The 13,851-nt window shown below is 40.1% G+C and overlaps 1 protein-coding gene across 3 annotated transcripts in view; it reads right to left on the reverse strand.

Moving 5' to 3' along the window:
* Positions 1–13,851, reverse strand: part of C14H10orf76 (chromosome 14 C10orf76 homolog) — a 195,711-nt gene that overhangs the window by 101,632 nt on the left and 80,228 nt on the right. For 2 of the 3 annotated variants that reach the window (XM_021072731.1, XM_021072732.1), the window contains 3 exons: positions 11,506–11,588; positions 10,362–10,488; positions 2,547–2,622 (listed from right to left, as the gene is read on the reverse strand). In XM_021072731.1, coding sequence (XP_020928390.1) covers positions 2,547–2,622; positions 10,362–10,488; positions 11,506–11,588 — 286 coding nt within the window. Of the gene's footprint in view, positions 1–2,546; positions 2,623–8,825; positions 8,896–10,361; positions 10,489–11,505; positions 11,589–13,851 lie in introns of all 3 variants that reach the window. The other variant, XR_002338442.1, reaches the window with a different exon arrangement.

Genomic DNA, 13,851 nt, shown 5'->3' on the forward strand with positions numbered 1-13,851 from the left:
GAAACATAGTCATCAAATCACAAAAGAAGAGAAGAGGAAAGAAAGGAAAAAAAAAAAAAAAAAAGACCTACAAAAGTGGCATATACATACAATGGAATATCTGCCTAAAAAGGAAGAAAATTCTGACACATGCTACAACAGGGATGAAACTTAAACACATTGTGCTAAATGAAATGACCAGTATTTCATACTTTACTAAGCACTTTCACATACATCATATAATCTTCACAACCACTTCCCTGTAAAAGAGTTGATATAATCAGGATCTCCACTTTATAAATAGTAGAAAGAGGTCCAGAGAAGAAGCTAAATAACTTGCTCTTCACACATTAAGTAGTAGAGGCAAAAATTAAAAACCTAGTTTCCCTAACTCAAATTTCCAAGCTCACGGTCCTTTCAATACATCATGCTGAGTTTTCTGTTTATAGTAACCTTTGATGCAACACTACAGGAGGTGTAGGAGATAAAAGAAAAAGCCCTTGACTTGGGAGTTAGAAGATCTATGATTAATTCTCAGCTTTGCCACACAACAATTATGGGACTTTCTGCAATTCAATTATCTTTAAGACTCATTCCTCATTGGTAAAAAGTATATATATTTTTTAAGTTTATGTATACTCTATAGAGTTTGATGATTAAAGAAGACAGCAGTTTATAAAAGAGCAACAGAAACTTTAGCACTTATTAGGTGAAAACAAATATTAAAAAGGAAAAAAAGTAAACCTTTGCATACTTAGTATCACCAGTATTTTCCCCTGATCTGGCCTTAGTGTGATAAGTGACATTCAAAGACATCTTTCCAGTAATCTCTTGAAAAAACTGACTAGATCTTTGACACTTTTGACATATATTCCAAGTCTAATTCATTAGCAACAGTGAAGATGATGTAATCATTCTCTGCAGCAAGTTCATCAAAAAAGTTCGAGGAATGAACATGAATTAGGCCTGACAAAGACATACAGAGAGAAGGAAGAGGTCACAGTTATGGGCATCTGCTCAAAGCTCAGCCCAGTCCTTTCTGGGCTATTCAGAAAAAGGACAAGCCAATAGCTTAAATCAGCTGTTTGATGGCCCTTGGGAAGAATAACAACAACCACCAAGCCAGAAGCCAATGAAAGGAAAAGCAGCAAAGTAGGAGATAAAGCAAGCATAAAGGATTGTGATCAAGGAAACAAGCCCCAGATGAAAAGGAGCTGCCTGAAAGTCTAAGTAAATATATGAATAAATAAACACAATATAAATTATACCCACATGAACTTCATACTGTAGCCCAGAATCTGGTGTTCCTTTCAAACACCCACATTTCTCATATTGCCCTTGGGTCACAAAGGGATATTAAGGAGAAGGCAGTTTGTAATTCCTGATTCTTACAGAAAATCACATTTATCATAAGGCCTTACTACAGTATCTGGTTTATTTGCTAGGTGCAGATATGCATTTATTTGTTAGATTTATAAAACTGGGTTTGCTGCAAAATGTCTCTGGGGTCAGGCAAGGCAGATCAACCTTCAATACCTTCAATACAATCTTGTTAGCACATTTCACCCTCATGGTCGCTCATCCCAGCCCTCCCAACACACACATTTCACACTTTTCCTTTTGTTCCCAGATGTGCCAAACACTGTAGTAAATCACTGCAGGGACAGGATATTTTACCTTGAAAAAAAAAAAGGGCAAGAAAAGAAAGACATAGAAACAAACACTGAATCCCAGCTCTGTCACAAAATAGAATCTATACCAAGTTGTAAATGTGCATTACTATTACTGAGAATGTCTGGCAAGGCTTGCATCTGGAGCTAAATCAAGTCTCTCCATCTGTTGGGTTTGCCTCTTCTACTCAATGTTAATTTTTCAATTGTTTGCAAGAACAATTTAATAACTGTTGAGAAAATGAGAAATGATAGGCACAAAGGGAACAAGGAATATAAGAAAAGTCAGCTTTAGGTTTCATAAATACTGAAGTACATTCTCTCCATTTACAAATAGCTCACTCCTGTGAGTGTGTGCCATTTCCTCAAGACCATAAACCAACTCCACATCTGACTCAATTTTATCCAGTACATACAGCACTCTATAATTGCCTTGCTGTTTCATAAGAAACCTAAAATGACTTAGCCCCATGAGCTCCATTTGGCTCTATTTACCACAAATAGAAATAGCCATGTAAAGCAAAACGTCAAAGTTCCAGATCCCCATGAGTCATTCATTGAACTCATAGAGAACGGCAGAAAAAACTTCTGGAGAAAAGCTTTCCGATGGCCTATACACAGAAAACACTTTGGCAACAAAGATGCCTGAAAAGGGCTTGCAGCCATCTCTTGGTAAGAAAATTCACAGAACAGCAAACACTGTGAGCTATTTCAATATGACAAAATGAAAGTCGCATGCACTCCTGCTTTTCTTGATCAAATACGACAATTTCTTCCACTCCTACAGACATCAGGGCTTAAAATAGCAGTGGTGTTCAACACACTCCATTTAGAAAGGTACAGTAAACCTCAGGATGAGCCAAGGAACTCTGAAAGAGATAAATCCTCATTCCTTACCTGATATTAACCAATGCATGGGTCACCTTGCTAGCTGCTTCTTTCCACTGGCCTGCATTGGTAGAAAGCCTCAGGACTGCAAAGAAGGAAAGAATAAAGCTGTGTCAGACCCCTGGTATAAAACACAAATATGAGGAACAAAAACATATCTCAGAATATCACTACTAGAATAACCGAATGGAGCCCGTGCCAATCTTCTATTTAAGACATCCTCATCCTAGAGATAAATATAAGGGTTTATTCTCAACCATCTTTACCACAAATTGTTTCCTTTTTTTTCCACTTTCTATCAAAATATTCTACTCCTCCTCTGCCTTGGTTCCCCTCTCTCCACTAACAGATTTCCATACTTAGTTTCTGCATTCATTTAAAGTCTACACTGGGATAGTGATATAAGGGTAAGCTGACTGCCATGTTTGTCACTTCTCTAATGGCTGGGGCTACTTTACCGGAACTGGCCAGCTACGTAAGTAACCCTCCCACTCCATATACAGTATATCTTTCTCCTAAAAGTCTAAGCTGGGTCAAACAGGACAAGTAACCTTGTCAGATAGAGGACAGTCATGTTTCAATCAAGGAGTACCCTGTTCTAACTCCTCTGACTTAACTGTGTGACCTGCAAGAGGAATCCACAGGAATATTCTTCCCTTCTCTGGCCAAAGTCTCTCTTCCACACTTACTCACAGCAGGAAGGATCATGGAACTAGAGATCCTCATATCCTCTACTAGCTATGAGCTTCAGGCCCACATATTACAGCACCTATGCTATTTTAGACAAACAAGTGCAAGTGCTCCTTGAAAGAACAAGTATATGGTGGGCACTCCAAGAATACATTTTTAATGAATGAATAACTAATATGAGCTAAACATGCAGAGAGTTTACTGTGTGCCAGAAGCTGGACAAAGATTACATGCAAAACAGTATACACATGAGGAAACTGAGACTCAGAGGAAACAAGCAGTTAATTGATTGAGCTCATTCAGAGTTGTAATATGGCTGGAATCTAAACCTGGAGGGAATGACTCTATAGCTTGTACTTACACAGTGAGTAGTTAAAGAGTATGAACTCTGAGGCCAACTGACAGGGTCCAAGTCCAGCCCCTGTCACTTACTAGAGAATAAAAGCAATACTTACATGAAAAGATTATTGTGAAAAATCAAATAAGTTAATATATATATAAAGCCTTAGATCAGTATCTGGCACATAGTAAATGCTATATATAAGTGTTAGCAAGTGTTAAATAGTCTGTCTTCCGAATAAAAGAATGCATCCAACACTTTCCCAAAGGAAGTCAGAGCTTAACTAACATTAAGAAATGTGTAGCCAAGGAGTTCCCATCGTGGCTCAGTGGTTAACAAATCCGATTAGGAACCAGGAGGTTGAGGGTTCGATCCCTGGCCTTGCTTAGTGGGTTAAGGATCCGGTGCTGCCGTGAGCTGTGGTGGGTGTAGGTCGCAGGTGCGGCTTGGATCCCACATTGCTGTGGCTGTGATATAGGCCGGTGGCTACAGCTCCGATTAGACCCCTAGCCTGGGAACCTCCATATGCCACAGGAGCGCCCCTAGAAAAGGCAAAAAGACAAAAAGAACTGTGCAGCCAAAAAAATTTTTTAATTACAAAAAAATGAAAATTTAAAAATAAAAAATAAAATTTCAACTAAAAAAAAGACATGGGTGACCAATCTGCATAGGAACTTTACATCTGAGTATCATCACTACCTACTCCTGACCAGTATTCCTCTAGCAAGAGCAACAGAAGCAGTTCGCCAAAGAGAGGGCCTCTGGTTGTAACAGGGAAAGAAAACACATCCGGATGCTCTGCTTCTGTTCTAGCAATACCTCATTTTTATAAAGTTTTATAAAATTTTATGAAAGAGAAGATGGAAACCTATTATCAGAGTGCTGCTTTTCTAATTTACAAGATTTACTTCAAGGGAACTTGGTAGAGTTCCGAGTTAGAGCTTTACAGTCTGAATTCAGGTGTTACACAATGAAGGCACAAATTTATTCATGTAATGAACAAAACTGCTTCAGTGTGCTTCAGTGTTTAGATGTGTTTGTCTTCTACTAGACCCTCCTAAATCATAAATTCTCTGATGAGGACCTAACATTTACAGAACTGAGCTAAATTTTCTTCTTCTTATCTCAGAGGTAGTTTACTCTGCCCATGGATTATTTCTCTGTCAGCATCCCGTCACTTCCGTTCCTTAATAAACAGCACCCAGATGACCTCATCATTGCATTTTCTTTGGAAACGCCATATAGGCTTTCACATTCTTTTTTAAGTTCGCAAAAATTTAAACACAAAATTATCTCAAAATGCCCTAAAAGCTCAAGCTAAGGTTATCATTTATGTAGTAAACTATGGTACACAAAAATAGCATACTATGCAGCCATTAAAAAAGAGAGATTTAAGTAATAGTGAAAACTGTAAACAGCCATAATTTCCATGAAAAGAAAGAGTGGTTAAATAAACTACATCCATACCATGCAAATAAGAGAGAGAGAGAGACTTAAGAAAACTACAAAAAACAGGAAAATATTCCGATAGTTTAAAAAGAACACATAACAGGATAACATGATTACAACTATGTAAATCTATGCATACATGTAGAAGAGTATGACTCTATGAAAACAGTGATCACAGAGTTCCTGTTGTGGCTCAGCTGGTTAAGAATCCAACTAGTAGAGTTCCAGTTGTGGCTCAGCAGTAACGAACCTGACTAGTATCCATAAGGACTCGGGTTCGATCCCTGGCCTCGCTCAGTGGGTTAAGGATCCAGCGTTGCCATGAGCTGTCATGTAGGTCTTGGATGTGGCTCAGATCTAGAGTTGCTGTGGCTGTGATGTAGGCTGGCAGACACAGCTCCAGTTTGACCTCTAACCTGGGAGCTTCCATTGGCCATGGGTGTGGCAGTAAAAAGACCAAAAAAAAAAGGAATCTAACTAGTATCCATGAGGATGACGGTTCAATCCCTGGCCTTGCTCAGTAGGTTGAAGGATCTGGCATTGCCACAAGTTCAGGTGGAGGTCACAGTAGACAAGGCTCAGATCCCATGTTGCTGTGGCTGTGGTGTAGGCTGGCATTTGCAGCTCCGATTCCACCTCTAGCCTGGGAACTTCCATATGCCTTGGGTGCAACTCTAAAAAGACAAAAAAAAAAAAAAAAAAAAAAAAAAGAAAGAAAAGAAAAGAAAAAGAAAGAAAGAAAAGAAAACAGTGGTCATACTAGAAAGGAGATACTGTAAAAAAAAAATATTTTCACCTTGCTTTTTCTTTAGGATTGGTAATTTATTTTTTAATGAAAAACACTTCAAAATATGGCATCATTTATAGTTCAAGGCAGCTCCTTTTGAGGTCCTTCCTATTCAGTGGACATCGCTGCAGGAAACTAATGACATAGGAATATTAAATGTGTGCCTTTAACAAAAATGTCTCAGCCCTTCTCCTCTAGCCATGATGGAGTAATGAAACATAATTAACTCTCCTATCTTAAACAAAACCAGACGAAACATACGAAACAACAGTTGTCAGACATTGGACAACAGGTAATCCCTGAATAAGGAAAACAAACCAAGTGAGCCCTGTGATTACCCCACCTGACTATATGGAATAGTTTCTAACCTACAGTGCAGAAAGCAGGAACCTAAAGAGAATCTGGAAGTCTGCCAAGCCAAGACAGAGATCAGCAACTTGAGAAGCCAAGGCATCTAGGATTTCTGGGGCAGAGTACTGGAGAGGAGGGAGTTTGACAGGGAGCTCTGGAATTTGCAGAGGGGTCCTTTTACATCTTTTGCTCAGAACTGATTCCCACATAGGGAAGAGAAAACTCCCCAAGGCTGGAGGCAAAGAACTACTGGAAAAGGTAAGAAACTGTGGAGCTCACAGAGGGCACCACAAATGAAATACTGTTTCCACCAGCTAGAGTGGAAAGATCTATTAATAAATGGGTCATCATGTAGAGTCTGCAGATAGGAACTGCATAAGTAATGAAGCCAAATTAGCCCATAATAAAAGTTGTTCTTGGAGTTCCTCATGTGGTGCAGTGGGTTAAGGATCCAGTAAATCACAGCTGTGGCTCAGATTTGATCCCAGGCCCACGAACTTCCATATGCCTTGCGTATGTCCAAAAAAAAAAAGAAAAAAAAACTGAAGGTGAGAGGAAGTTCCCTTGTGGTGCAGTGGATTAAAGATCAGCACTGTTGCAGCTATGGTGCAGGCTGCACCTGTGGCACAGATTCAATCCCTGGCCCAGGAACTTCTACGTGCTGCAGGTGTGGCCAAAAAAAAAAAAAAAAAAAAAAAAAAAGTGAAGGTAAGGAAACTTCCCACACTGTTGGTGGGAATGTATGTTGGTACAATCACTATAGAAAACAGTATGAAATTTCGTTCCTTAAAAAACTAAAAATAGAATTACCACATGATCCAGCAATCCCACTCCTGGGACAAAAAGATACATGCACCCCTGCACCCCTACCTTCATAGCAGCACTATTCGCAATGGCCAAGACATGAAAACAACCTAAATGTCCATCAATAGATAAATGGATTAAGATACGGTACATATATACAATGGAATATTACTCAACCACGAAAAAGAATGAAATAATGCCATTCGCAGCAACACGATGTAACTAGAGATTATCGTACTAAGTGAAGTAAGTCATACAGAGAAAGACAAATATCACTTATATGTAGAATCTAAAATATGGCACAGGAGATCATGCTGTGGCTCAGTGGGTTCAGTGGGTTAAGGATCCAGCATTACTGTAAGCTGTAGCATAGGCTGCAGATGCGGCTTGGATCTGGCATTGCTATGGCTGTGGCATAGGCTGGCTGCAGCTCTGATTTGACCCCTAGCCTGGGAACTTCCATATGCCTCAAATACAGCCCTAAAAAGCAAAAAAAAAAAAAAAAAAAAAAAAAAAAGAAGAAGAAGAAAAGAAAAAATATAAATACAAATGAAGGTGAGATTCTACTTCCGGTGTGGCAGAGTAAGCCTCTCTCTCCTGTTGATTACAGCCAAGAATCCTGTATAAAGTATATAAAGACCTGAGGGCTTTGAAAATTAAACAAAAGCAGATGGATTATAGAGGGGAGCCAAAACTTGGAGAAAGAACCACAAAAGTGGGTTTTCAGGCTTTCTTTTTTCCTATTTTCTCTTGCAGGTTTGCCTCAATATCCAGATAGTCACAGGGATACATGATGAAAGAGCTGGGTAGATGGCTAAAACTTCAACAGAAATCCCTTCTTTCTGTAGATAGAAACCAGGAAAAGAGGCTTCTGCTGCTCAGAGAATGTAGAGGACAGACCAAAAGAAAGTATTCCCCTAATTCTGCATATGAAAGCTGTCATTCTCAGGCTTACCTCTGAGCTGAGCAAGCACAGAACAAATACGAAATAGTAAAGCAAAACTATTAAAAACTAAACTGAGGAGTTCCCTGGTGGCTCAGCAGGTTAAGAATCTAGCATTATCGCTGCTGTGGCTCAGGTTTGATCCCCAGCCCGGGAATTTCCACATGCTGTGGGTGTGGCCAAAAAAGAAAAAAAAACACGAAAAACTGAAATGACATTTAGAGTCTGAGTCTCTAGCTAACCCGAGTGGTACATGTGTGAACAAGATCCAAAGCAGCACAGAAAAGGCTTTGAAAACTGAACTGATGTTGGAGTTCCCACTGTGGTGCAGTGGGTTGGGAATCTGACTGCAGCAGCTCAGGTCACAGCAGAGGCGCATATCCAATCCCAGCCCAGAGCAGTAGGTCTAAGGATCCGACTTGCTCCACCTATGGCATAAGTTGCAGCTGCAGCTCGGATTCAATCCTTGGCCCAGGAACTTCCATTAAAATTTTTTTTTTAATATTTTTCCCACCAGAAGTTTCATCATACTTTACACAAAACAGAGAGCACTGAAACATGCTATCTCCCATTATCTGCTGTATTTCACTTAGTGAAATTTTCACTTTCCTAATTGTGCTTTTCAGATTAACATTGTAATTCCCTTGGGAAATTTGAGCATTCCCAGATATCCTCTCTTACCTTCTTGCTGTAGCTATAAGTGTTTACCTCATTTGATTGTGTACATGGGCCAGTTGAGCAGGTAAGTCAAATTTCTATTAAAATATCTCCCCTGCTCCAACTCTCTTTCTTTCCCTCCCTGAAAGACATCTTTATTCATTTATTAATGGGTGCTAAATCTTCTGGGGCAGCTCTTTAACCTTGGAAAATTAGATATTCTTGAAAACAAGGACATTGGTAAAGCCAGGTAGATGCAAACCATACCAGTGTACACTGAGCACATTCTGCCAATGGGAAGTTTGCTAGAGGGTTCTCATGGAAGACTTCCTAGCTCCTAAAAAAAGAGAGACATGTGTCTTGATGTGACATCATGAGAGTCTGCTGTTGTGAGGGGAGCTGGCCTGATATTAAAGCTATTACACTGAGAATAAGAAAACAAAAAAATAGAAAAAAACACTTTTTCCTCCTAGGCAATCCTTCTGTTCCACTGTTTGCCTCTACTCTTTATCCTGGTATTTGTTCCAAATCCCCTCTACTTTTCTTATGATACAGGAGTCCCAAACAGAAGATGGACTTTTCACAAACAGTCCCATCAAAAGGAATCAAGTAAACAAATCAACAGTGATAGAAAGCAGATCAGTAATTGCCCAAGGATAGGGGGTTAGGGATAGAGGTAGTAAAAGGAATATAAAAGGACACAAGGAAGTTTTGGGGAGGGAATGGATACATACATGACCTTGATTGTAATGACAGCTCCATGAACATACAAATATCAAAACTTATCAAAAACTGTATACTTTAAATGAGTACAGTTTATTATGTATCAATTACATCCCAATAAAGCTAAAAGGCTAGAGCTTTTTTTTAATAGACAGCTTTATTGAGTGGTTTTCTGTTTCTGTGCAATCTAAAGAAATCTTTCCTGGGAGTTCCCATTGTGGCTCAGCAGGTTAAGAATCTGACATAGCGTCTGTGAGGATGCATGTTCAATTCCTGGCTTCACTCAGTGGGTTATGGTTCTGGTACTGCCACAAGCTGCCGTGTAGGTCACAGATGTGGCTGGGATCTGGCTTTGCTGTGGCTGTGGCTCTGGCACAGGCCAGCAGCTGCAGCTCTGATTTGACCACTAGCTCCAGGAACTTCCACATGCCACATATACAGCTGTAAAAAGAAAAGAAAAAAAGAAAAGAAAAGAAAAAGAAATCTTTCAGACCTATCACACTTAGGTAACTTTGACTAGACTCTTCATTCAAAATTACTGGGATACATGACTTCTGTCAGAACCAAATTATACCCATTATGGCTACAGAGAAAATTTTCAGTGAGCCAATCACCAAAAAGTTTGCAGGAAAGATTTTTATCTAATGCGCACTTCCTCTTGTAAGTTACGCTAAAAATACATAGGTACATTAAAACTCCTTAAAACCCTGTACCTTCTCAAATCACACAATGTTCCTTTGGGATCCAAACTCTTCTATTTGCTGCTATCAACTCCCAATCACTTTCACTCCCCTCTCACTGGCATTTACTGAATCCACAAGCCCCCCTATTCTCTCTCTTTCACAAACTCAATAGAGGGCTACAGGGCTGCTAACCAGCTGCGAATGAGATGAATTCTGAGTTTCTGAAGGCAAAGAAGTCCACATATACCTTCCTATTGCCTGAGAAAAGGAGACTACTATAATTCTGTGCCAAGCAAGGTCATCAAGCAACTAGAGGAGAATCTTTTGTAGTCTTTTCCTTTCATATGCCAAAAATCACAACTGATGGGGGGAGAGGAATGAAAAGAAGACAGCTTACCCATGGAGTAGAGGTTGTCAAAGCTCTGGTGCATGCGGATAATCTCATAGTAGAGTTCATCATAGCTGCTGGGAGTGGGCAGGAATGTATCGCCGTATGTGATAAACATATTAAATAGGTTCACAATCTAAAAAAGAAGCAAAAGCCCACATACAGGCATCACACTATGAAGACCAAAAGGGTATTATCAGCGGTGTGCTATAGCCAGCTTTTACTGTCTTTCAAGAGCTAACTGTTAAATTTTGAGAAATTTTGTGAGCTCGTTATTAAACAAAGTCATTATTAAAAATTAACTCATATAAACTTACAATTCAATACATTACATTAATTGTATTAATAAAACTCTCAACATTTTCTAATTATTTTCTACTTTTTAGTATTACCTATGCTTTTTTTTTTGTTTGTTTGTTTTTTAAGGCTGCACCTGTGGCACATGGAAGTTCCCAGGCTAGGGGTCCAATAGGAGCTACAGCTGCCAGCCTATACCACAGCCACAGCAACACAGGATCCAAACCGTATCTGCGACCTACACCAAGCTCACTGCAAACACCGGATCCCTGACACACTAATTGAGGCCAAGGATCGAACCCACATCCTCATGGATACTAGTTGGGGGTCATTCCCACTGTGCCACAACAGGAACTCCCTACATATTAAACATTTATGAACATACTGGGACCATCCTAAGAAGACAGTCAGAAGGCAAAATGCCCTCCTTCTACCCTAAATAACCAGTCAGATAAGGAGGCATCTGGAATGTCCCTCAGAAACCAAGTGCAGCCATGATGGAACCACTCACCTGGCTGGGACATCTCTAGAGGTTTTGCTATGTACCAACAAATAGTCTATAGTCGTCTAATAGAGTTTCTCAACTGGGACCAAGGTTTACTATTCACACACAGATATCTGACCTGCACCTTCCTCCTACCAGCCAATACGCTCTTATGAAAGAGTCCCAGGTTCTTTAAAGACATAGGTGAAGGTGGGGAACACCCGTATAGAGATTCTGATCTACAGGGAAAAATAAAGGCCTGGTTCCCCCAAGGCTTAATCACTTGTGAACACCAGCCCCTGTCTCAACTCAGCCCACTTCTGCCTTAGGGCATGGCTTCTGAAAAAAAATAAGTATTTTTTTGCTACTCACCATAAGGGCTAATGTAAAAATGTTGTGTTTGGCCAAAAGTACAGTCTCATTTGACATAAGGAACTTCAGCAAATTTATCAAGGCTTAAAAGAGAAAAAAAAAAAAAAAAAAGAAAGGCATCAATAAGACATTCAAAGCATAATCAATAAAGTTAAATGAAAACAATGAAAGTAGACTAGCTCCAGAGAAATTCAGGCCGGGTTAGAATGAGTATATCACAGCTATTAAGGACTTTTTTTTTCTTTTTACTGCCACACCTTCGGCATATGGAAGTTCCCAGGCTAGGGGTCAAATCAGAGCTACATCGCAGCTTGCAGTAACGCCAGATCCTTAACCCCCTTAGCGAGGCCAGGGATCGAAACTGCATGTTCATGGAGACAACGTCCAGTCCTTAATTTGCTGAGCCACACTAGGAACTCCCTAAGGATTTTCAAAGCAGCCAAAGTAGGTGTATTTGAAGAAAGCATTGACCTTCTGTTTATCTGCCAATTAAAAGTTACTAAAAAGTTACTTTTTGCCACTTCTTAAATAGAAATTAAGCACAAAAATCTGACTGTAAAACAGGCATTTTAGTGTTCCAAATTTACTCCCGCACAGTCATTTCCTCACCAAATTTGATCGGTTTATTGGTCAAAATAAGGAGTGTCCCCTTTTCACCCTAGGCTGCTACATCCCACATCATCAAGTTTTGGCTATGTATCTGTTTCAAATATTATAGCTAAGAAGGACATTTTTCAATTCTAACTGGTCAAACAGATGTGCCAGCTATACTGTAAAACCTACTGCCTTAGCTCTGGATAAGAAGAGAGCTCATGAAATTTAAAAAAGGCCCTTAAATGTTCTAACTACTCCAACAAAAGTGTAGCTTGCTCTGTCCTCTCTAGACTGTGACAACAATTACTGAAGAGGTCTGCTCTCTGCCTGGTAATTTTTAATGAGGACAGAGAGTGCTAAAACCTAAGCAATCTCGGTTATTGACTGCCAAGTTCCTAGGTTAATAGTGCAGACATGTGTGCAAACAAATATTACACATAAAATAAATGACCAGTTGCCTTATACTCTTTTATCCAAGACCGTAAAATAAATTCTGTACCCATCATGACTACTGTCCCTGTACCTATCTTCCCTGCTTCATGGGGAACTATAAAGAAGGGATTCAGAAGCTGCAAGTAATTGATGGTCCCTTTGTCTTCTCCCCTTCAACCCTCCCTACTCCCACAGACACAAAAAAGGCTTGACCTCTTCTTTCCTAAGACCATATCTGCTTCTTTGCTGGCAAAGAAGTTCATTCTCCCATGCTGTCTGACTTTCTGTGAAGTTTACCACGCTTAGAAAAGAGACGTGAGTTTTTATTTGAAACAGCAGGAAATGATGAGTACAAGTAAGTCTCTCCAGACACTTGCCTGCCACACAACACCCCTTACTCTCAATCCTCTAAAAGCACAGGTATAGTAAAGAAACAGCAGGCAAGGCAAAGTTCAAGAGCTTGTCTACATTCTGTTTCTAAAGCCAGAATCTACACTATCCTCATTTATAAACTCTCCACCCTGACTCAAGTTCTCTGAGGTTTCATAATGCAAAGGCAAATGACAGGCAGCTGGCCCTTTTGATGTTGTCTGTTAACAAGTGATCTATTGGACTGGACCCCAGAAAAGCTCCATGGGAGCTCGTTCTGGATCACACAACCTGCTTAGCTCCTACCAGGAGCTCAGAGAATGAAGGAGACTAGCGAAAATCCACATAAAAATGACTAACCCAGCCCAGATCTCTCTCTTTAATGAGTGAGGGCTGCCCACTCCAACCCTTAACCTGAGTTTAGATAAGCCCTGTTAATGGATACATCACCTGACAATAAGACTCTATAAACTCACAGGAGACAGGAGAAAAGGATGGGTAACACGTGTGGCAGTAAGCAAAACATAATGGCTAGAGACAAAGCTGCTTTTGCACATCCAGTCAACAAGGGCTTTTGTCCCCGGCACATATAGCACAAAGACGCAGCCTCAGCAGTGGTTATGTGGTAATTAAGGGGCAGAAAACCTGGAGGAAAGAAATGAGAGCAATGATTTATTGCTCCTCTGCTGGACTACAACTAATCTTGATCTCTGGGATTCAGAGTCAGGGATGACAAAGTGATAAATCTGAGGGGAGGGAGAGAGCAGTTCTGGCACAGGCCAAGAGGTGGCTTGTGTCCCAAGTGCCACAGACATCAGCAGAGCCGAATAGTATTGATAAGGGGAGTCCAGCACTGCAATATTCTGAGAGTCAGTGTCAGGGGAAACCTGCATTCTGACCCTGACAATTCAGGTCAGACCTCCCTACCCTCTGAAAAAGCCAGGGTTTTCT

This window comes from Sus scrofa, chromosome 14, assembly GCF_000003025.6.
Source record: "Sus scrofa isolate TJ Tabasco breed Duroc chromosome 14, Sscrofa11.1, whole genome shotgun sequence".
Classification (NCBI taxonomy): domain Eukaryota; kingdom Metazoa; phylum Chordata; class Mammalia; order Artiodactyla; family Suidae; genus Sus; species Sus scrofa.